We start from the raw sequence: 24914 nt of genomic DNA, 5'->3' as shown, positions 1-24914 counted from the left end.
AATGGTTATCACCCAAAGCTTTAGCTTAGCTATACATTTTGATAAGCTGGTTGTGTTGAAAGTTAAAATAGAAACAACTTATTCGGGACACACTTAAATTAATATAATTATTATAATTACTTTATTCAATTCAAGGTTTGGATATACATATTTAAACCCAGACATAGCACTTTAATGAAATTCAAAGTGGAAAATAATGTACACTAACTAATTAAATGTTGTCTTTATTAAATAGTCGAAGTACAAAAACATTGTTTAATCGATCTCTAAAAAGTAAAAAATAGGAATAAAAGGAGGCAGTCCTGCGTTTGTGATTTTTTACCTTTGTACAGGAATTATAATGATAAACAATGTAGAGCGAGTAAAGTTTAAAATTAAAATTTTATTTCTTATAAATACAAAAATAAATATGGTTGTACTTTGTTTGCATGATTGAAATAAAAATCAAAGACCATCAGCAATAATAAACTACAATCACTATAACATTTTAAATAACTTAAGTTTAAAAAAAGTAAACCATCATTCAGCACCCAAACGAGCTTAAAGTTATAAAATCATTATAATTAAAAGAAAAATACACATTCCTTCAGCCTTAAATTATCCACAATACTTAACATAAATGTTACTGCTCTTTTGAGAACCTTTCCTTTCACTTCCGTAACGGATCCAACCCAGCACGCCACTTCCGTCTTCTCCCTGCCTCATCCTAGGTCTCATCGAGCACAAAACACAAAACCTTTCCTGGAATAATCTCTTTGTCACTTGTAGTAAAATTGTATCCAGCCATAGTCTATCACATCACATTCATAGTATATCTTTCTTCATGTTTATTTGGCTGGGAACAAACAAGAAAATAAATTAGAATATAATACCTACATAAGGAACAGACATACAAAATGTGACAAAAACCAGGACTGGGTTCGACAATGCTATGTATTACAGAACTACGGTTTCTGAACAACGTTCTGTGTATTGTTTTTTAGTAAAAAGGAAATGGGTTACACAGTGGATATTTTCTAATTTTTTGATATCATTTAAGTTAAAAAATTATGTAGGATTAACAAACAAGTAAAACTTTTTATATGAAATCCCCTACGTAGGTCAAGAAATTACAGCTTTAATAAAATAAAGCTGTAGGAATAATTCTAAAATGTTGAGTTTCCCTTATGGATGCAATAGAGGCTAATAAATAGGGGCCTACCTCTTGTAGCTTAACTTTGGAACTTCAAGACTAAGGACGGGTCCCTGAAGTATGAAACTGGTCCAGAATAGCTAAGAGCTATTTTAGCATATTACATAACACACAAAACATTATGGCATCCATTTAGATACATTTGTTATACTAAACATTAACACAGACTTGTTATCTCCATACAAAAACCACAAACTAAGAGAAAGAGTCAAGATTAATTTGAATGATCGACGCGTGCACATAATATTTCAAATTTTTAATCTCTAAAAATATAGCGTATAAATTGGCAGATCATTCGATTTAATTAACTGAAGTCTTTTCAGTACTGGTACCCTCATTTGTTTTGTTTTTCAAAGTGAATGTGTATTTTTTTATTTGATTTAATGTTGGTTTATTCTTTATATGCAAGTGTGTTGTTTCTAAATATGAGTGAAAATGAAGGATACACTCTTTGTATGAACATTCATTGTGAAAAACTAGGGATGGTCAAGTCTCGAAATTTCGGGAAATTTTCGGGAAATTTTAAATCTCGTTACACGAGACAAGATTTTTTTTGGCCGAGATTTTTATCGAGACGAGAATAAAAAAAAAAAATAAATAAAAAAAATTATAAACGCCTGCAGAAAGTCAATGCAATGCAATACAGGAGCGTGTTGTAGTTGCGTTTCCTTTGTGAAGGCGTTCTTATTTAATTAATTCTTCAAATGTAAATATTACTTTAATTATTTTAATAACATTTCAGAAGTTTTGTTAAGTGTTAGCAATGTGAGGAATGTTTTATTACTATAAAAAAAATCAAAACAAGTAACTATTTTATAAAAATTAATATTTTATTTTATGATTTATTTTATTTTAGGATAAGGTCTAATCTTCAGTTCTATCCTAACTGATATCACTATGTTTCCTCATCGTAGGCATTTTTAATAATTTAGGCGTGATTAATAAAAAAATGTTATGCTGATGTTTTTTAATAGAAGATTGTAAATATTCTTGCCTATTATCATTATTTTTCTTTTTATGTTTTTAGGAAAAAGCATTTAGCTTGGATTAAATAAATATATAGGATGGAGAGGACACAGCTAACTCACCTGATGAAAGATTGCAGACGAGTCAAAGAACACATAATCATATGTGTTCTTTGACTCGTCTGCAACCTTTCATCAGGTGAGTTAGCTGTGTCCTCTCCATCCTATATATTTATTTTTCTATTTAAACAGTCATCTAACAATGTTACAAAATCAGGTAAAAATTCCGAACGTGCATTTCCCGTTGTGTATGAGAAGGGAAATCCCGTCTCGATCTCGTCTCGAAATTTTATGAGAAATAAAAAATCTCGTCTCGAACTCAAAATCCAATCTCGTCCATCCCTATGAAAAACATTACCAACACATCTCTTTTCTTCTTACAACATTTTGAACCATCTTTATTATTGAGAAATTGTCAACCTTTTTCTTATTTTAATTTGAGAACAAAATGTGATATTGTGGCAGAACCGAATCTGAAAAAGGTTTATTCAGTTAATTTATTATTGAATTGTGTTTAAATGACAAGATGGGATTACAATTATTAATAACTGACCAAACTACATGAAGGAGTTGATGACACAGGTAAATAGTCGAATATGAGCAAGTTAGTGACACTAAAAATACAGGAGGTGTAGTGACATGACATAAGCATCTATCTCGATATGGATTATTCTGATCACACCTTCTAAGGCAATAAAACACCCAACACACACATCTCACTTTTTGCTACTGAATGTTATCTATAAAGGATAAGTTTAAAAAGTTAATTTCAAGGTTTCTTCCAGGATTTAAGTTTTTTCAGGTTCCTGCGTTAATGTTTAGCTATAACTACAACCAATTCAAGGCCTTATTTAAGTTTGTTCTCATATAAAATTTGTATATATCTGATTACTTCCAAGTTCAGTGAGCTTTTGTTGCAAAAATAATAATCCTTAATATCATGATCATTTTTAACATCATTATTTTTCCTAGGGTCACAAAAGCATCATCTCATGCAATAGCGGCAAAATCCTAATATCTCCATCGTTCACGGAAACATTATTATACCCGCAGCATAGTCCTGAATCTCCTCTACCAAGGTTATCATTTTCATCCGCGATTGCAGTAAAATCCTGAATATCTCCCATGGTTGTGAGGTCATCATCAGTCTCCCAAGGTCAGAGGAACATTATCATCGTCACTTGCCATCACGGCTAAATATCTCCCACGGTTTATATACATTAACATTATTGTTGCCTCCGGCGGTCATGGAACCATTATTTTAGTCCTCCGCGATCACGGCAAAATCCTGAATATCTCATTTGTATACATTATCGTTGCCAACCGCGGTCATGGAAACTTCATCATAGTCTTCCCCGAATGGCTGTTTAATTCACCATTGTTATGCCAAGTCACATGGTGAAAAGGTGTTTCATACTGACCTTAAATTTGTTTACTTCTTTACATTGAAAGAGACACACAAAGCTGTGTATTTTTACATATGTGAATGAAAGATGAGTGTGGAATGCAATGAGATATCTTTTGAAGCTTTTTACTAAGGCCTATTAAAACTAGCTGTTTCTTAAAAAGGATATGTTTAGAAAGGACTACTTATTAAAAGTCCAATGATCAAGGACAGCTGGGTCCAGTTTCAAAAGCTAATGGCTTTTCGCCGTATCAAACCGTCTAAAATTCTGACTACTTTGAATTTTGTCACATTACATAAAATTAAATAATGTGCTATATTAACTTTTGTATCATTTGGTATGTTTACTGCATACCCAAGACAGCAAGAGGTGACATTTACAAGAATGAACATGTACACATGATTAAAAATTAAAGTCAGTGGAAGTACTAGAAGCCTGGCTTTATTCATAGCCACCTTCTTAGGCATCATGACTACTTCCAAACTTTATCTACTGATATTGTTATCCCAAAATCTTGATCTAGCTAGCCACACAATTTTTAAACAAAAATGTTGTTTTAGGGTTATTTTACTAGGGAGAAATACCAAACCCTAAGAGTTAGTATTAAGGCATACCTGCACAGTTTTTAACTGCAGCCTAATCCCATCTTCTTCGGTAAAAATTATGTCAAGTAAATTAAGATGCAACGGTAATACTAGTGGGTGTTGATTTCACTGGAGCTGTAAAATAATTGTGCTACTTACAAATTGTATAAAATTAATGTAAAGGGTTTTGACTAATTATTACATAAAGTACCATTTTTGCTTGAGTTAAGATACTCAACAACTTTAGATAATCATTTAGCTATAATTTTAGTCTAAATGAATTTAGATGTATATAGCATACAACAGATACAATTTTTCTAATGAAAATGTAAGCTTTTAAGTTGGTATTTGAATACAAGGGCTAACACCTATAATTTCAGTGGAACGTCCTAGTTAAAATTTAACAACAGTGTTGTGTTCTTACCACCTCACTGCAGCACTTTGTCTTGTCCTAGTAATCAATAATGTTGCAAGAGATAGTTCAATGGTAAATTGCATTTTGTGCCAACATTTCTCTTGTTTAAACAGGGGAAGTAAACATTAAAGAAATCCATTACTAGTTCACAGATGTGCATTGATCAGTGTACCTTAAAAGGCTTTGTGCTATTGTTTGATACTTCAAGTAGGCCTAATGCTTCTGTGCAGTTCCTACATCTAATCAGGGACACAACAAAAATATGAATGAGTTATGAATGAAGCGTGAGATTGTGTGATTGTAGGTATAAATAGACATTCCATTCCTGGCTTAAAGTTGTCAGTTTTAGAATAAAAGAGAGTTCCGTTGAGCCACCCACAGAAAGTTTTTATCTTAATTACAGATTTTTGTTCAAAACAACGCAATGTTTAATCGAAGCCAAAATGAAAGGACAACTTATTGTTAACTATTGCTCCTTTTATATCACATCAACCATCACAGTATCAAAAATTAAGGAATAAAATATAATATTGATTGTAGTATACTCAATGAGTGGCTCATTCAACAACCTTTTCTCTTTTATTCTCAATTGAATACAGCTGGTCCATTATAGACGGGATGTCTACTTAATTTTCCAATGCTAAAAGTAATCATGCAGTTTAGATTCATCTATCAGTCGTCTTGACAGGTTTTTACCTTGGGGTGGCTGATGCAGAGGCCTGGGCTGGCCTGTGTTGTTCATAGGGTTACGACCTCCTCGCTGGTTGTTGTAGCCTCGGTTGTTGTACACTCGGTAACCTCCACGGCCACCGTAGTACCCGCCTCGGCCTCGGTAGCCTCCTCGTCGTGCCAAAGCCACTCCGAATGTTTCAGAGTTAAGTTTACGCTCTGTCCTCCAGTCAGTTCTCTGAGATCGTCTGTTACCAAAATTAAAATATGACATTTGATAACTAAAATAGTTTTAGTGGCGTAAACTTTATAGTAATTTTGGAACATTACTTTCACATGGTATCCACAAAAATAACCTAGAGATAGTATTTACAGCTTAAATGTTAACCTATAGCCTACTCAAATCTAGTCAACTCAAAAACGTCTATTCACCATGTACCTGATATGTAATGTTTTTATATGTAGCCTAACTAATCTGACATGGTCTATTACTGTATTTCATGTTCAATGATCAAATATAGAATCTTGAATCTTAAAAATACATTGAGCAAGAAGGAACGGAAACACAACTAACTTGCCAAAGAGAATAGTTCCAGGCAGTTGACAACACACGATAAGATCACAAGAGGTGAACAATGTCTCACACAACAAGGTACCTTGTTACCTTATCTTTACAAGGAGGCTTCTTCAGAGAACAAAGTAGGCCTACTCTTGTGGTGATAGTACTTGGATCATTCTTTCCTTGAGTACGATTGTTGTGTATCCACTCCTTCTTTGTTTGAATGTATTTATGAAAACCAGTGATTTAGCAATCAATAAAAAATATATCATCTTTGAGATCCTCTTCCATTATCAAGACTCCACTAGTGAACAGTAGGAAAGGCAAACATTTAGATAGAGTGGACACGTACCCTTTGCTCCTCTCCACTGCCTCACAGCTGATGTTGTCAAAGAAGCTCTTAGCCTTGTCGTAGTAGATGACTTCCTGTTCAGGCTCCTCCTCAGGCTCTCCCTCTCCCAGACCAGTCTCATTGCCAGAGTCGTCCTTCTTGTCTTCACCATTCACCTTGGGCTTCTCTACCTCTCCATCTGATGACACAATAAACTGGTCAGTGGTCAGGTCAACAAAGCACTGGAACTACACTATACAGTGTGTAAATTAAGTCTTGAAACAAGTCTCTATTTTTTATACCGAAATAGATAGAAATATTCTGTTTGTGGCTTTGATTGTTAACAAAGGTTCCGTAATATTTTACATCAAAATATTTGTTAACCCCCCTAACAGGGTAGAAGTAACTTATTTTTTTCAAATGGCAACCCCTCATTTTGAAGGAATTGTCAAAAGAAACACAATGACGCAAACCCGAGGTAGATATCTCACCCCTCGCCAAAAAGGCAGGTATTCCAAAAATTGATTTTTTGAAAAGGCACCCATTTTGGAATACCCGCCATTTTGGCTAGGGGTGAGATATTCACCTCGGGTTTGCGTCATTGTGTTTCTTTTGACAAACCCTTCAAAATGAATATTCAGAATGAGCTTGAATAGCTCAATAGGGGTTGCTATTTGAAAAAAATGTCACTCCAACCCCCTACCCGGCTAAGGGGGTAAAAATAAAATTTTTTTTTTACCCCCTACCCGGCTAAGGGGGTAAAAAAAATTTTTGGGGGTAAAAAATTGCAAAACTTTTGTTAAGAATGAAATCGTCAATATGCGTGGTTCAATCTACTCGATATCACGGACGATCAGTTAATATAAAATATCAGAAATGACATTAATAAATGTGAACAAAAACCAAACCATATTCTTTATTTTTCATACATCAAACAACAACTAAAACTCTTATTTGTTTTTAACCAAAAACAATTTAAAAACATCTGACTATATAAGATTTATCTATATAAGAAAACAGTCTTTTGGCAAACAAATAAGAATATTATATTGAGGTGTTTTCTTTGTAAATGATTTATCATCGTACGTCAAGAATCAATGCTACAAACAGAATATTTCTATCTATTTCGGTTTTAAAAATACAGATTTGTTTCAAGACTTAATTTGCACACTGTATAATTACAGTTGTAACAACAATGCCACCCATTCTCATTCGCCTGATTGGATTTTCACTTATAATCAATTAAAATAAAAATTTTCACATCAATTAAAATGTTATTGGGTTTAACGAGTACCTTAGTTTACTGCTACAGGGAAGGTAATAAAGTGCATGTTTTAGTAAAATATATAAAGCTTAGTATAAAATAAATTTGCCAAGTTTGATCTGATCAAAATACTTCCATATACAAGTCAACTACAACAGTTTACTTAACTGTTTAAAATCTAAAAATAACATGTGAATTTAAAATTTACATTTTTTTTTAAATTTGTTTCAACCTCTTTCAAATTGTTATTGTTTTGAGGGTAAAATATTTAAAAAAAACTTATTTTAACCCCAAAAAACCTAGTTCTTATAATGCTGGTTCGTGAACTTGTTTGAATAGATGTAGGTTTACACGTTTGGACCAAATTTCCTCAAAATAGGATCATTTTTGCTTGACTTATCGTGCTAACTATATATAGGCCTATCAGAAAAAATAGTTATTAATGCTACTATTTTAATATTTAAACACATTTTTAATCTGAAGACCCTTTAAGAATTCATTTTATTATATATATAAATTTGAACGGATGGTGTTTTTTGCCATGGGGGACATCAAAACAAAAAAGTAAATCAGTCCTGGGTCTAGGTCTTACCATGAGACAAACCTTTGGTAACAGCTTATTCCTTATATGAGAAATTCACTAAAAACACCTCATAATTCAATGAACAATGAACATAAAATATCCATGGCAATGAAAAAATTAACATAATGTGTACTCTTGTTTCACTAATCATAGGACAAAGGAAATGCTAAACTAGTGAGGTAAATCAACCATCCAATACCTTCACCAGCTCTAAACTAAATAACTAACCTCCAATTATGTACAGCAAAACTTAACACTTGCATGAACAGACAAAGGCAAGATGAAAGCAGGCTACAAACATAACCCAGTCCCCAACCGCATTACCAGTGTTTCACCTCAAAATCGTTAAGAGCTTTAGCTCCTCCCAACTCCGAAGATGGGAACTCTCTCATCAGTAACAAAATCCAGAGACCCTTCAACCTTAGCTTAATTAATTCATTCTTAACTAAAAACTTTAGGACTATAGCCAGTGAATTATCTAGACCCTTAGTCTTGTGTGTGTATATAAAATATGATTTTGCAGTGAATGGAAGGTTGGCATTTCTACACTACAATTGGAATTTTTCTTTTGATTTTGAACTCATTGGTTATAACAAAAAGTGTATACCAAAAAAGACTAATTGTAATTGTAACCTGCTACTGCTATCCTAATAAAAATATTTTTAAAAAAGGCTAATATATCTTGAGGGAACACCTGTTATTTTTACAGGTTTATTGACATCTTAACATTAAAAGTGTAGCAACATTTACTAACCAGAAATTTTCAGCTTGGCTGTTTTATTTTTTAGTTCTTCAAACTCTGAGTTGGCCTTGTCAAAGTCATACTCCTCTTCAAACTTGAGTGTGTTCTGTTTGCCTGTGTTGTTCTTGTTCTGCTGCGCCTGCCCTGAGCCCGGGGCTCTGTTGAAGTTTCCTGGTGCTCCGCCTCGACCGCGACCTCTCATGCCAGGACCACCGCCTCGACCACCTCGGTTCACCCAGCCTCCTCGGTTCTGCTGACCCCTGCCACCTTGTTGCTGACCCTGTAAATAACCCCACCATCACCATGCAGTTTTCAACAAACTTAAATCCAGAAATTTAAATTAAAGGACAGAATTTGATCCAATCAACCCCTCTACTGAATCATCAATCCAGTTGAATTTATTACAGTTCAATTTAACATCTTATTACCATTTTTAACACAGTACAACTCCTCTGTATCCTTATTACACTTGCAGATAAAAAGGAATTTGAGAATTTTTGCAAAACAGTAATCATAGTAAACAAAATAGTAAGTGTCATTGTGCCTGGTTTAAATTTAGCAGTATGCATTTTTATATTGGTATAACACTTTTCTTTGCATTGTTTTAGGTTGCCTTCCCACTGGGTCGCAGCCACGCTTGTCCCTTCCCACACGGTGGCTGTGACTTTCTCACTAACCTCGTGTATTGTCCCATTGGTCAAAATGGATTCGAGTGATGAGGAACTCCTGCTTGTGCTTTTGTTATGTAAGGTGGAGAAGAAAACAAAAAATGTGGATGCATCCAATTCTTAAGAGTAGGCAAGACAAAGGCTTATATTTTACTTTATTTGATAAACTTAGCGTGCATGGAGACAAGTTTTTTAACTTCTTCAGGATGTCTTAGAGTTAGTTAAGGACCTTCTTGGTTACATTAAAGGAGATTTAACTGGGATGAGACGACAAACAAGCTGCGCGCACACCACCAAGAGCTAGTAAAAAGCTAAGCACGCATCCCCAAGAGCAAGGTCGCAGCCATCTAGTGGGAAACTACAATAGCCTGCTACGAGTTGGGTTGATAAAAATGCACGGTGGAAGCCACCGACCAGCGACGCAGTTCTTCGGCGACCGAGTAGCTGCCACCGAGGTGGGTCGCTGCGACCCGATAGTGAGAAGGGCTCCTTAAGACACAATGCAATTTTACAGTTCTGGTTGCTGACGGGTGGCTGCGACCCAGTGGATGCATTCAGTTGTTTTTCCACCTATTTTATATGATGGTATGTGAACATTAAACAATTTTATGATTACAAATTTGATTTGGTTTTACTTGTAAGACCTATGTAGTTGCATGAAATATTTTGAAGGATGGGACCGTGGCGTCGTCCTGTTTCAATCCAGCTACTTTGAGGTCTTGAATTGTGGATATTTTTATAAGCATTATCTGTGGATGTGATAAGCCCTGGTAAGTATTAACATCCACACTAGTTAGTACTACGACTATCCGCAGTACTATCCTGATAATTAGACCAATTCGTAAATTACAAGGGAAAAATGTGGTTCAGATTCCATAATAATTAAGTATGACACAAGCTGCCACAAATTTACAAAGAAACAGTTTAATAACAAGCAAAATACTGACTGGGAAGGATTCTCTCCTGTTGTCCGGGTCCCTGCGGTCGTGTGAACCTTGCCGTTGCATCCTGTGGTCTTCTTTGAGTGCATTATTTTGACCACGATCCCTAAAGTCCCCATCTCTCTGGTTCCTATCTCTATACTCTCCATCCCTCTGATTCCTGTCCCTGTAATCATTGTCCCTTGGTCCACGGTAATCTCTCCTCTGATACGAGTCTTGGTAACGATCGTTTCTATTCTGACGGCTGGAAATCAAAATAAGACATGTTATTTGCAGCAAAACTGTTGGACAATACCTGATAATCGGGTAGCTGTTGGAAACTACAACACTAACAGTAAATGGTCAAGATTCCCGGCAGAATTTATAAACAGTATTGGCTGTTTTTTCGGTTATATACTATTTTTGCCAATGAGTTCACCACCTTCACGGCAGTTATTTAAAATACCTTATCACCATTATAAAATAAACAATTGAGTTTTGAGCAAGATTAACTTCTAAATTATATTTTAAATTCACCAACCAATTTTACCGTGCAAACTCATCATCCTTCCCACTTGTTTGATATTTTATGCCATCCACACAACATTAGAAGGTAAACTTCTTAGCAGTTAAGATAAGTTTTTACCTAGTTCTGTGACACAACTTGGGAAAACATTTGCCTTATATCCCAATCTATTTTTATATTGAGGAACACATATCCTGCTATGTTAATAATTAAAACTAAGAAATATGTCCTCCACAAATTCCATGTGGGATATTTAGCAGTAAAAATGTATCAGTAAGTAAACCAAAAATTACAACAAATAGATACAACACATTACTAAATTCAATGTTGTACATAATTCATTAAGACGTTTTACATAAACGGATAGTTAGCTGAAAATAGATAAACTAACTCACCCATCACGAGGTATTGGGGGCTGAATAGGCTTCTTGTCCTTATTGGGTGAAACTTGGACACCTTGGTCGTTGGTGGGAGACTTGCGAGACAGAGACGGTGTGGACGAGCGAGAGCCAGACAGCAGCTCTAGAACAGACACTGACACTGAACCTCTAGCCGCACTTAACCCTAACTACTTGCAGAAACAAATATCAAGTGTTGGTAGGACAGTAGTAAAAAATACATAACTGTGCTTGAGGGGTTTTGTATATGTTCTTTATAGGAATTCAACAAATTCGGAAAATTTAAAAACATGAACCTAGCCTTTTTACAACGCCTAAATCAATTTCTTATACTTTTATGCAATTTAAAAAAAAGGATCCATAAGGTCAGCAACTTGAATCTACATGCTTAATTGAAATGACTTTCTTAATCAAGCCACATAAAACAAACTGTTTTAAGGTACATAACAGTTAGCTGAGAATCAATTAGTGACAATTTATATAAAACAAGATGTTGTTAAATGTTGCAGCTAAAATTTATTTTGTGCAGTAATCTAACTTACCAGTTATCAATCTTATTTTCATATGTAAATGAAAGCCAATTCATGGAAGTCAATTCATTAAAGTGCAACAAAAGGCAAGATGAATATTGTTGGGTTTGGTAAATTTACAATCAATAAAAACAAACCAACTTCTATACTTTCAATACCAACAAAATTCAAGGCCCTACTAATCATGCACAAATAAGCTGAAAACCATTACAAATAGGCAAATATATGTCCAGTTTATGGTCCAAATAGTAACAAATGTATTCATTGTAAACAAGCAATCATTCTAAAGTATTCATTGTAAACAAGCAATTACTCTAAAGTACTTTCAACTCATCTAAAACATGCACAAAACAACGCAAACCAAGCAGAGCCGAAGCGTGTGGGTGAGCTGGTGGCAAAGCAGAATCCATGCGTCCATGCTCATTATTGAAAATTACAACGTACCGCTGTTGGGCTCTTTTACAATAGGGATGACCGGCACTTGGACCTGAACCTGAGGAGGTGGCTGATGTGTCGGTGGTGGCTGGTGGGGAGGGGGGTGCTGGAGATGGCTGTCTGGCAACTCACTTGACAACGGCTGATGACCTACAGTCCGACCAACCCCTGGGGCCCTGTAGCCGCTGTACTGCGGCGGCATCGAAGGCATCGTGTGGTTAAAGCCAGGCTGACCTGGGTAGTTGCCACTGCCGGTGGACATCCCTCCTGGGCCCATGCCCATCACCTGTGATAAAATATCACTATTGAATATATTTCCTTTTTTTAATTCCGTGTTGTTGTGAACTCCTATAATTTCTTAGTTACACATCATTAAGACCTTTGGGAGCTGTGTTGGTTTAAATGCACAATGGCTCTGGTGGTACAAATACAAACTGGGACTGGTCAAAAATTGTGTCTTGTAGGAAAACATATATGATGTAAAGTTGGATTTGGTGCTACAAAAGGTCTCCAGGCCGAAGTAGCTAGGGGTATGCCATTACCCCAGCCCCCACAAAAAAAAAAATGGATTTGGATAGCATCCGTTAAGTGACAGCCCAAAAGTATGTGGCACTTATTTTTTGGAATATTTTGGGAAACATTTCAACATGTTTTCTAAAGTAGACAAACGGATCAAAAATGTGTCTCTTTTGCTCTGTTACTCGATAAAATAGTATAGGCCTAATAATATCAAAAAGCTATTGTAATATAATATATACCAAGTAAGCAATGAATTTAGGTAAGACTGTAATCATTTGGACTAAGTTATTGCTGCTGGTTAGTGAAGTAGTCAGTTCACAAATTAATTTATTACTCTCTGTCCATCTATGTATTTTAATATGACCACGTCTGATTTCTTAATAGATAGTCTTTCTTCTTTAATAGAAATTAAATTATTGAATAGTTCTAGTTGGCCTATTTCTAAAACCAATGCGTAGAATGAAACTTGAAGAAGGTATTGTTAAAATGTCCAATTTTATTAGCCTGGTTTGGACTTTCCCTTACTTACCACAATTAAAAAATATGTTATAAGTATGCATTCAGTTCCTTTGTAACAACAGCAACGGTTGTCTAAATAACATACTTGGGAATTACATAGAATAAAAGTTCTAACGAATAGCAATATTCGTTAGTTTTTTTGGCTAACTTCTATTTTATTGTGCTGGAAATAACTTCTACTCAGTTAGATTGATAAGTAACGAATATATAATATATTCGTTGGTTTTAAATCGTTTGATTTTTGGTCAGGTGGAAGTATCTCAAATACGGGTTACTTATTTTACATGATCAGTGAGGGTTGCGTGCGGCCGTGAGAGGTCAGCGCCCTTGTTGACAAACAACACAGGGGGTGGGGAAAGAGAAAGTCAAAGTCCAGTAGCTTTGGTATGCAGTGGGCCAGTGGAAGGGCAGTGACTGCCAATAACAACACCCCAAGCACCGAGGAGTGGGAAGAGGGAATGTTTGTTTGGTGTATAATCTCAAGTGTCAAAACATTGGTCCTCAGTTGATGTTCATTATCTGACAGTAAGTTTTAAGTCATTTGTTTCTGTTTTAGTAATCTAAAATGTGGCAAATTTTTATTAAAACACAATTAGTTACCAAGATGTGTCATGATTTCATTACATACAAAATCTATTAAAAAACTGCCCAACAAACCAGGACTACAAACATACAAGGGCTAGCCCAGTCCTTTGAAGTGAACGCGTGCCGCCTGATGCTGCCCCCCCCTCGTCTCGCGCACCCCACCTTCTACCGCTGTGACGTAGCAGTGGGAGCTGCCGATAGACACTGCCATTGTTACACGTGCTTTTACGCCTGCAGTTATCTTCTATTTATAACGTTTTTACATAGAAATATGATATTGTTTGGTTATGATATTATTTTACACGTAATAGTAGTTTCATATCATGTAGTTTTAAAGAGTATTTTACACCATGGTGGGCTGCAGTGTTGCAATTTGTAGGAACCGCTCTAATACAACAAAAGATGTAGTGTATCACGTTTTTTTTTTTCAAGTTTGAGAAGTGTGTGGGTACAGAAGTGTAAGAGAGCTGATGTTTTCGATCCCAAAAATGGTAGTGTGCAGTGAAAAGTTTTTGGAAAGTGATTATTTAGACGATTTAAAACCACAACTTCTTGGATAATACTGATGGAAGGTGCCTAATTTAGAATATAAGTATATAATATAGGTAAATTATCACCCACCTTAGAATATAGGTTGGTGATTGTTAATTAAAGAAAAATAAGGAAAGTAAAATGGGGAATTAGGGAAACTGCTCTTGAAACAATAAAATCTCTTAGCCCAAAAAAAGTAGCACGCGTAAAACAATTAATACGCCAATTACTAGCCCAAATAACAGTCGTATCAAACAAATGATTTTATAAACTTATTTTTAATTCATTCCTTTCTATATAACATCACCTTTCAGGAAAAAGTTGACTTTTTATTGAGTTGTAAACGTGTGCATACGTGAAGTTTAATAAAATTACGAAGAAATAACCTAACCATTATTGTTCCTGGTGATTAATTTAAAAATCCTGTAAACAATAGGTCTAAATGAAAATGTCTATAATAAAATGTTATTTGTGTTTTGTGTCAACTGTATGTGTGTTTTATTTACTTATTTCATCAAAAGAAACTGAGGTTAGTGTAAGCATAGAACTTGAATCACTCTAAATAAGTTATTAAGCTAAACAGATTATTTAATTTACCTATTGTATTTTATTTGCATATCACAATTTACTGTTAAAATGTTAGGGCAGATAAATATACTAATTGTTTCTTAGTTAATTATTTTATAACAATTCCACTAATTCTATGAATATCACCTATTTGACAGTAGACCTATTGCTATTATTATTTCTGTATTAAAAATATATTGTATTATCATATAGTTAACTGTCAATAAATACGTTATGAAAAACCGATATAGTCATCAATCTGGATTATTAGAACAAAATTCACAACAGAGCAAGTGCAAACACAGGTATGAGATACTGTACTGCTGCACGAGACACCTCCCGCCGCTACGTCACACCCGCAAGGGGAGGGGGGCTGGCATCACTTTTCGAGCGCTTGGGTTAGCCCTTCTATGTTTGTAGTCCTGCCAACAAACAGCTAACTTCTACGAAAACTAACTTTATTTTCTATCAGTTCGTTTTTAAACTAACTAATAACTTCTATCAGTTACTTTAAAAACTAACTAACTAATAACTTCCATCGGTTACTTTTTACGGGACTAACTACCTAATAACTTCTACTAGTTAGGATTTTTGACTAACTTTCCCAAATATGCTAAATAAACGGTATCAGCATTCTGACACATAATTTCTCCCACAAGCTTGTCAACAACCTTTATCATTTGACAGTAGACCTATTGCTATTATTATTTCTGTATTAAAAATATATTGTATTATCATATAGTTAACTGTCAATAAATACGTTATGAAAAACCGATATAGTCATCAATCTGGATTATTAGAACAAAATTCACAACAGAGCAAGTGCAAACACAGGTATGAGATACTGTACTGCTGCACGAGACACCTCCCGCCGCTACGTCACACCCGCAAGGGGAGGGGGGCTGGCATCACTTTTCGAGCGCTTGGGTTAGCCCTTCTATGTTTGTAGTCCTGCCAACAAACAGCTAACTTCTACGAAAACTAACTTTATTTTCTATCAGTTCGTTTTTAAACTAACTAATAACTGCTATCAGTTACTTTAAAAACTAACTAACTAATAACTTCCATCGGTTACTTTTTACGGGACTAACTACCTAATAACTTCTACTAGTTAGGATTTTTGACTAACTTTCCCAAATATGCTAAATAAACGGTATCAGCATTCTGACACATAATTTCTCCCACAAGCTTGTCAACAACCTTTATCATGGATAAGCGGTGAGAGTAAATTATGATATTTTATAGTTAAAAATCACAAAAGTTGCAATAACTTTTGAACAGTAATTGTTGCAGAAATGGGTAACAATTACGTTAATTGTTGGATTAGAGCTATAGTACTATTTTTTTAGAATTATTATATGGACCATAACATATTAATTTGGATCAAAACCAGCTTTTCTCCAAAAATCTGATTTTTTGTCATTTTATTGTTTTTTATGGGAAAATAACATACGTTACAATAACTTTTGAACCATAATTTTTATGGAAATGGGAATTGTACCATTTTGTTCAGAATTTAAAGGACAATAACATAGGTACTAAATATTTAAGAAAATAGTTCGGGCCATTTTTGAGAAAATCCGATTTCTCCCTAAAATAATGCATTGTGTTGCTTTTATTGAGACTAAGTCTGCTGATTTTTTAAACCAGATCTTTAGTTTATAATTATTGTTGATGGAAAATTCATGTCCAATTATAACCTTGCTAACAGTAAATAGGCCTGTACTTACGATAGCCGGATCATCAGGAAGCTGTTGTGTATTGATGATACTGATGTCCTTGATGTCTGTTCCTCGGAACAGAATATATTCATACACCTGACTCTGTGCAGGCACTGGGTATTGCGCCTGCCTGTCTTCTGTACCAAACGAGCGCACTGCATAACAAAAAGTAATTAGGCCTAATGAAGAATTAAAAATTAAACATAGAAAACAATTTTATTTCTTCAGTACACAGGTCCTTCTAAAATATCATTGTGATTTGAATAGCTCAATACTTTTAATGCCACAAGCGTTGATAGCAAAAGAAAAAATATCTTAAGAAAATAGTGTATAGGTAGTACTCTAGCTTTTCCTTGTTTAACTAGCGTGTCAATACAATACATTTTTTCAACACATCCTTGAAATAATAGCCACTATTTCAATTAAGTTTAAGCTTTCTTTTAACCTTACGTAACATAACTTTCAATGCCAATTACAAATGTCAAAAATTGCCAGTTTTACAAATCCCCCTATTTAACATGGGTTTTAACCCATGAATAAAATAGTCTAATAAAGTTAAAAAAATAAATATATACACAGCACTGTAATATATATATAGAAACTGATACTTTAAAATAAAGCAAGACAGATTTTAAAAGCCACTATACTTATCTCGAACATTGGCATGTAAACTTAGGATACCGTGCTAAATGTTGGATTTATTTATAGCACACCATTAGGCCTATGATATACCCTTTTTTGGAATTTTCTCTGTAAACATTAGGCACATGATAAAACTTCAACATACTAAATTATTTGTTCTTTTAAGCTCTCAAAAATGGTTTTTTATGATAGAAAAGGGGAAAAACCCATTTTAACGCCATGGCATAAAACCCCCGTTCCCATCATGCTGGTTTGCGAACTAGCTCGAATAAGCGTAGGTTTACACGTTTGTACCAAATTTCATCAAAATCGGATGATTTTTGTTGGAGTTTTTGTTTTAATGGACACACACACACACATATACATATAGGCTATATATATAAAAGGCTGATTTTTAACAATTTTTGTGATTTGCAGGGTGAAATAGGCGTTTGTCCTTAAAGTGCCAAATGTAAAAAGTGTTCAAAATAGGCCAAATAATGAGAAAAAACATTTTTTCAAAATTCTTAAGAAGCCCCTAAAGTAAACAAATGCCCTATAGGCCTATAGGTGTATATGAATTTGAACGGATGGTGTTTTTGGCTTCTAGAGACCTCAAAACGATAAAGTAAATCAGTCCCAGGTCCAGGTCTTACTACAGGGAGTACTATAATATGAGAAATTTGATAAAATTATTGTAACAGGCATATATTCAAATATTACAATCATTAGATTTCTCTCCAAGAAAAAATAATTTACCTATGCCTTTGAAATGCATTGTAGGCCTACTGATACTGCTTTGGGATTCTGCAGAGAACCTAGGCTTTTAAGTTCATAAAATATCAAATTACATATTAGTCTGGCTACTTTGATAAATCATAAGTTATCATTGACTATTGGATGCAGAAGTAGACATACCATCTATATGGACCAGCTGTTGCCAATTTTTTATTAAAAAAGAACGTAGTTGTGTGAGCCAGTCACAGAAAGTGCTACCGGTAGTGTCTGAATTTCTATTTGATACCTTATTTTTGGTTGCTGACCAGGTTGATGGGTCATAACAGCATAACAGGTTGTTATAAATAGCTCACCATAAGTCATTCCCTAAGGTTGACTTTGTAAAAAAGTTTGTGTATGCGACAGAATTTAGTAATTTAGATCAGCGCAATCTGTAGGTGGCTCACATCAACTAAAACAGTTTTGATAAAAAAGATGGCTACAAATTTAACATGGGGATGGAATGTCTAAAGTCAAAGGTTGCAGGGCCGTCCCTAGGGTTGGCGGCGCCCGGAGCAAACGTACTTGTGGCGCCACCTCCCCTCCAGTAATAATAGTCGCATTCACATATTTTAATAGGTACTATGTTAATACAAATAGTCGCTGTGCGAATACCCTCAACTCGCTGTGCGGCACCCCCCTCAGCCACGGCGCCCGGGGCAGCTTGCCCCCCCCTTGAGACGGCCCTGGTTATATGTATCGGATGTAGTTTTTATGCGATATACATATGGTAATTTAATTAATTTATGCAGAATATGAATATTTAAATTAAATTTAAACTATACAGTCTTTTCGACAAGACTTTTTCACACTGTGCAGCGGTGGTAATTTAAGGTTCAAGGGTAGGTTTTTTTTAAGATAGAGTTCAGTTCAGCTTAGTTTAACTTAATTTGAAATCAAGGCAAACAAGGAATGTTTACCATTCCATTTAACTTTAAAAAAATAAAAGATGCAAGCCTAACTAAGTTTTTTATGTTACCGGTACTTTCTATAGGCTACCTAACTATTTTTTTTAAGATAAGTTAAATTTACAAAACGTCAAATTGTGTCCTCTTTCAAACTAGTTCCTTTTTTTCCCCTTAACTCCCTTTTTCTATTTCTGTTTTGGGTTGGGTCTCTTAAGAAGGCCTGCCACTTGTAAAGTGCAATGCAGATTTTAGGCTAGGTTAGTTTAAATGATAACAAACAAGGTGCCATTTAACTTCATCTTAGGTGCTCTCAGGGACGTATTTAAGTATCTGCCGCCTCTAGGCAACAAAGTTTGCCGCCGCCCCTCCCGCTCCCACTTTTCAACGCACTCCCCGACCTCACTAATATCACCCCAATGGCCAATACATGCCCTGTCAGCTGGTTTTGTGGAAAAAATAATCGGTAATATTGCATGCTGCATCAACAAATTTAATAACTTTTCACCACACTATGATGTTTTTAGCTGTTTTACTTGCGTTAATTGGTGGCTGAAAGTTACGTTTTGCTGGCCATGCCAGCTGTCATCGTCATTTGGGGACCGAGCAGGTTCTTACATCCCTAGGGCCGCAAAATCAGCTGATCGCTTACTTTTTTAAACATGAATGCATATTAAATACACAATCAGTATCCATAGCATTGCAATAAAATTGTTTTATTGTCACCGCTGCCTAGCAACTATTTATTTTAATTTTTGCTGATTCCTCAAATTATTTCTTTACATAACCTTAAAGTTCTAGTTGTGTTGACTATCAGTGTGCATAATTATTGTGGTGAATATAGTGCTATTAAGGTAAAGTGTGGTGGAAAATGGCGTTTGTACCACGGACCGAAATGGTTTTGCAGCTCTCGATCGTTTTAGGTTGACTTCGTCTCGAACCTAAAAACTATCTCGAGCCGGCGAAACCTCATTTTCGGCCCTAGGTACGAAATATACTATTTCGACCCCTTTAAACGGACGTTTTTGTGCCGTTTTTTTTCAAAACATTCTGACTTGGATAGGCCTACACGGAATGCACCGTTTTTTCTATCTAATCAGTATTTTTACAATCCCATTTTGCGGCTTTAAACGGCACACAAAATCGTCTGTATACAATGGTTCTTATAACGCTTTTCATTGAACACTATTAGTCAGATCCACTTGAGAGACGTGCTATTGGCTTTGATTTGAAATGAAGGAAATATGTTTTCTTAAACTATTTTTCTCTTACAAAAAACACATGAATTGCAAAGAAAAATTACGTACTTTTACTGAAAGAATAATATACAATTTTAAATTAGTTAAGTTTGGTACAGTGGTAAGTATTTAGTTCACACTTTCCTTCTTGATTTTAACCTAGCAAAAGAATCTTTCAGCTATAGTGCTGCCACTGCGTAGTGGTGTATGAAGTAAACAGAAGGGAGTGTTTTCTACGTTTGTCACTAGACATAGCGGCCGGCACGGCGACCCGGTCCCGCGGCGAGCGTGTCCGCCAGACCAATAGGGCAGCACGGACAACTCTACACAGCTGTGTAATAAACTATTGACGTTTGTTTGACTTGGATGCGGTATACTTAATCAAAATATTTGAAATGGCTATTTTGCCGTTCCCAAAATTATTTGCTAAATTTTTTTTTAGATTAAAACTTTGTTTTTTTTATTTTTTTACCCTCAAAATTTTGCCGCCCCTAAAATTTGCCGCCCTAGGCGGGAGCCTAGTCCGCCTATTCGGAAATATGTCCCTGGGTGCTCTTAAATCAAACTGATATATAATCCGATAACTGAGCGAAGCTCTTTGAGATCAGTTATGCAAACTATGTAATCAGATAACTCAATAACACCTGAACATATTAAAAAAGCCTTATTTTCCAGGGTTATTTTGACAAACAGTGAACATGATATTAAACAAATTGCTATTAGTTTTGTACCAAATATTGGTTTAAATAGGCAACAGTAAAAGAAAATCTTTGTTAACTTATTGAAAATACACCCTGCATTTATAAAGCACGAATTCTATAGTAATTACTTTTTCAAAAATAAGCATTTTTGAAAAAGTAATTTGAAGTGTTTTTCACAGGATTTTAATTTTACAAAAACAGTCTGCAGGCGACATAAACTAACAACTGGATAGGCATACATTATAACCTAAACTTTACCTTCCTAGTCTACCTACTTCAAAACACTTAATGCAGTCACCAATTCGCATAAAGTACGACCAACCACCCTGACATGCCCAAATAAGAACTACATGTAGCCTAATTCGTCCACCAGTCCATCTATATCTCCATAATGTGACAAAATTCCTATTAGGCCTATAGAAAACATTATTGACTACAAAATCACTTGAAATGTTTCTACAATGTTATCATCAACGATGTTATTCTTCTCATCAACCATGTTAGGCTACTCTCTTCACTTGTAACTTCACTTGTAACTGAACTTGTAATGGCGTAGCAGACTAGCACTACGCAGCACATATGAGTAGGCTACCTTAATACCTCTTTCTTCGTCTTTTACCCACAGTGTGGGATTGAAAGCGTCACTTTACACGATTACTAATAAAAAATACCCCGCCGCAGAAAACCTGCAGACTAAGCAAATTTCCATTTGCACTAAAATGTCTACTTAAAAATATAACATTTATTTCCTATTTAAATAGAATTAGTTTAACAAGTACCTACTTAGGTTTGCTGAATCAGGGAGGGTAAAACCGTTTTTTTTTTATGTTATAACTTAGTTAGACCTAGTAAGAAATAAAAACATTTTCCAAATTTGATCAAAATATGTTCATAAACAAGCAAACTACAACAGTTTTACTTGTTCTCCATAACAAAAACATGGGAATTTCAAATTTTAATTTTTTCGGAATTTTTTCCGTAACCATTAGGCGCATAATAGGACTTCAATATACTAAATTATTTGTTTTTTTAAGCTCTACAAAATGGTTTGGGAAGAAATTGCTAAATTTTATGTTTTTTGGGTCAAAAATGAGAACCCCATAAAACCCCCCGTAAACCCCCGTTCAATGGTCCGATCATGCTGGTTCGCAAACTCGTTCGAATAAATGTAGGTATGTTACATGTTTGTACCAAATTTCATCAAAATCGGATCATTTTTGCTTGAGTTATCGTGCTAATGGACACATATATAGGGAGAGCGGGGCACATTTGAACGGTTTAAATTTGCTGTCATTTTTATACTCGCAGGCCATTGGACCAGATGTAAAATGTAGCCCTCCAATAGGGCAACTGGTTGCATTCATCTCCCTCCATTTCTGATCAGTTCTTAGTTTGTTGTTGGGAAAAGAAGTTTTAGAGCGCCATAAGAAAATTTTTTAAGCAGTAGGGATTTGTAAATTTTAGAAAAACTACATTACAGATAAGTTTAATCCATTTACCTTATGGCTTCCTACATATTTAGATACAATTATGCACTTCACATTGATAAATTACAATCCAAGAAAACATAATTTAACTTTTTGCAAAATGGTGTCTAGTGGGGTAGATTTGAACAAGAGCCTGAGGGGTACATTTGAACACCATGTTTTCCTCATGGTAAGCATGTTGTTCAAATGTACCCCAACTGATTATATCTGTTTCCTATACAAGACAGTAATGAATAATGATAATTTAAGACTATAAGCTTCCTCAACCAACAATGAGTGTGAGAACTGCACATGCAGCGAACTAATATAATTTTGCTATTAACTTTGCAACATTTAAGTTCTAGATATAAATAACATTAATCTAAAACATTAAATGAAGAATTAGTTTCAATAGAAATAAGAACTGTTTTTATCAACTCACATGCATAACGATTTCTGTAAAATAAAAATTTTCATTTTACTTAATTAGTGTGTTCAATTGTACTGTACCCCACTTCTTGTTCAAAAGTACCCCACCAGTGGGGTAAGTTACTTTTAAATTTGCATACCTTTGTGAAAACAGATATTGCACATTACATGTTAACTTGGAGGGTTTAAAAAATTAAAGCTAACATTATGTTACAACTAAATGTAATAATATTGTTATTAAAAACACATAAATTCACCTATTAAAAAATTAAAGTTTTAAAAGTGTTCAAATATGCCCCACTCTCCCCTATAGCCTATATAAATATATATACCTATATGAATTTGAACGGATGGTGTTTTTGGCCTCTAGGGACCTCAAAACAAACAAAAAATTGGTCCCGCGTCCAGGTCTTACCATGAGTACTACGGAAATTCGCTAAAAACAATATTTACAACTATTTACATACTTCCGGCAGGCTACAGGTTTCTTAAATCACCCCTTAAAAACTCTGAGATATCGTAATAGGCCCGGCTCTTGATGAAAGTGGTAAACACTGCCTCAAATGTTCTCAAGTCCAACAACTAGATATGTCGTGGCAGCTTAAACAGTTATAACAGAGTATTTTTGTTTTGAGTTCTAGTTGTAGTGAAGTAAAATGACGTCACTAGTCATAATGCTGATGATAGAATCAGAGTGAGTTAATAAAGTTCAAAAGTTGTTACTTCCAGTTGCTTGTCGTGTGGTTGAAAACAGTCAGCTGTAGGCTTATTTAGTTACCCACAGTTCATTCCACTTGTAAATGTTATCCATCCTACCTTGATTATTGTAATGTTGAATATTTTTGGTACTTGAGTATTAAACGGAAGCCACCTAACCTACAGTTTCTTAACTTAGCTATGATAATACTGATTATTAGTAAACCTTCATTCGATGTTTTCACTATCAGCAAGTTTGGTTGGTTAGGTTAGGTTATGATAGTTTAATTTTATAACTGATATAGCTGACCAGACACAGTGACAGGCGATGACAGGTAATGGCGCGCGCTCCGGTCAACGACCCTGACCTTGGCCTACTTGGAGGGGATTCTGCGAGTAGACACATGACTCATCTGATAACGCTCGACTCACAACAATACTAGAATAGTTCTACTACAACATCTATAACAATTTAACCCTCTATAAGTGCCGCGGCGCGTTTCGTAATGGTGGCCTCCGTTTAATACTCAAGTACCATATTTTTACAGCGATATCTTGAGAAATATTCATCAGCGGTGAAAAATAATGGTATAAGGCCTAAATTTGGGTTCAGGAGGTAAAAAAATACAAGTTAAAGTAAGACATCAAAATTAAAAATTCGTTTGGAGGCACCTGTACGGAATAAATACCCAAAAAGGATCTGAAATTATTCTATCAAAAGGAGAGATTTCTTTAAGTAGGCCTAAACAATAAAAAGCAGACAATTCAAAATAACCTTTTTTTTGTAGGCTAGCCCTATCTCAAAATTAATGGTAAGTTATATCAATAAAATTCATCATTGGCCCATAAATAAATGGAGTTAATTATTCAAAAGAACCTTAAACTTTTATAAGTGGAAGACCACATGTGCACTAAAGACATGTTGAGACAAAAACTTTTTAAACATGAAATATCATGACAGACCTCCATGGTTTCTGTGGCCTAACCGCATTAAATCTAACTTAATATTTTATCGTGAGCTTAAAAATGTTTCAAGAAATAATCAATATTTAGCAAGGACGATGGAATTAAAATATATTACTCCATTATAGAAGCATAAAAGTGTTTAATATAATGAAATATCTAATGTAAGATTGAAAAGAGAAAATCGATGTAGGCCTACGCAGTAAAGACTTACCATGAGAAAGAGCGATTGTACATTCATTTGGATCGACTGTAAAAAGTTTCCCCTCGTATCTAATATCAGCTTTAGATATTAAACTGATTTTACTACCGATCTCAGGCATAGATGAAGACATTATGGTCTAATGAAATGATGGAAACTTCGCGATTCAAGCGATCACTACCACATCACAGAACAAAATGACACAGCCACAAGCCAGGAGAAGACAG

The 24914-nt window shown here is 34.9% G+C and overlaps 1 protein-coding gene across 4 annotated transcripts; it reads right to left on the bottom strand.

Annotated features, from left to right (window-relative positions):
• Positions 1 to 362: 362 nt before the first annotated feature.
• LOC129003438 (protein LSM14 homolog A-like) lies at positions 363 to 24914 on the bottom strand. Of its 4 annotated transcripts, none has more exons than XR_008491636.1 (10): positions 24700 to 24914; positions 16699 to 16844; positions 12257 to 12533; positions 11280 to 11406; positions 10386 to 10623; positions 8783 to 9050; positions 6203 to 6380; positions 5319 to 5539; positions 4238 to 4342; positions 363 to 835 (listed from the first exon to the last, which is right to left on the bottom strand). XR_008491636.1 is itself a non-coding variant. In XM_054431732.1 (9 exons), the coding sequence occupies exons 1-9, from the start codon at positions 24818 to 24820 to the stop codon at positions 828 to 830; spliced, it is 1584 nt and encodes a 527-aa protein (XP_054287707.1). In that variant the 5' UTR covers positions 24821 to 24914; the 3' UTR covers positions 363 to 827. The 4 variants fall into 4 exon arrangements, 1 of the variants encoding a protein (XP_054287707.1); XR_008491637.1 differs by having other exon boundaries at positions 11280 to 11418; positions 12380 to 12533; XR_008491638.1 differs by having other exon boundaries at positions 12380 to 12533.

The sequence above is a fragment of the Macrosteles quadrilineatus genome, unplaced genomic scaffold (assembly GCF_028750875.1).
Source record: "Macrosteles quadrilineatus isolate MER2022 unplaced genomic scaffold, UCM_ALF_1.0 Scaffold_9__3_contigs__length_116548681, whole genome shotgun sequence".
Lineage (NCBI taxonomy): Eukaryota > Metazoa > Arthropoda > Insecta > Hemiptera > Cicadellidae > Macrosteles > Macrosteles quadrilineatus.
Note: the sequence above shows the minus strand (reverse complement) of the source record. Positions and strands in the feature narration are given on the sequence as shown.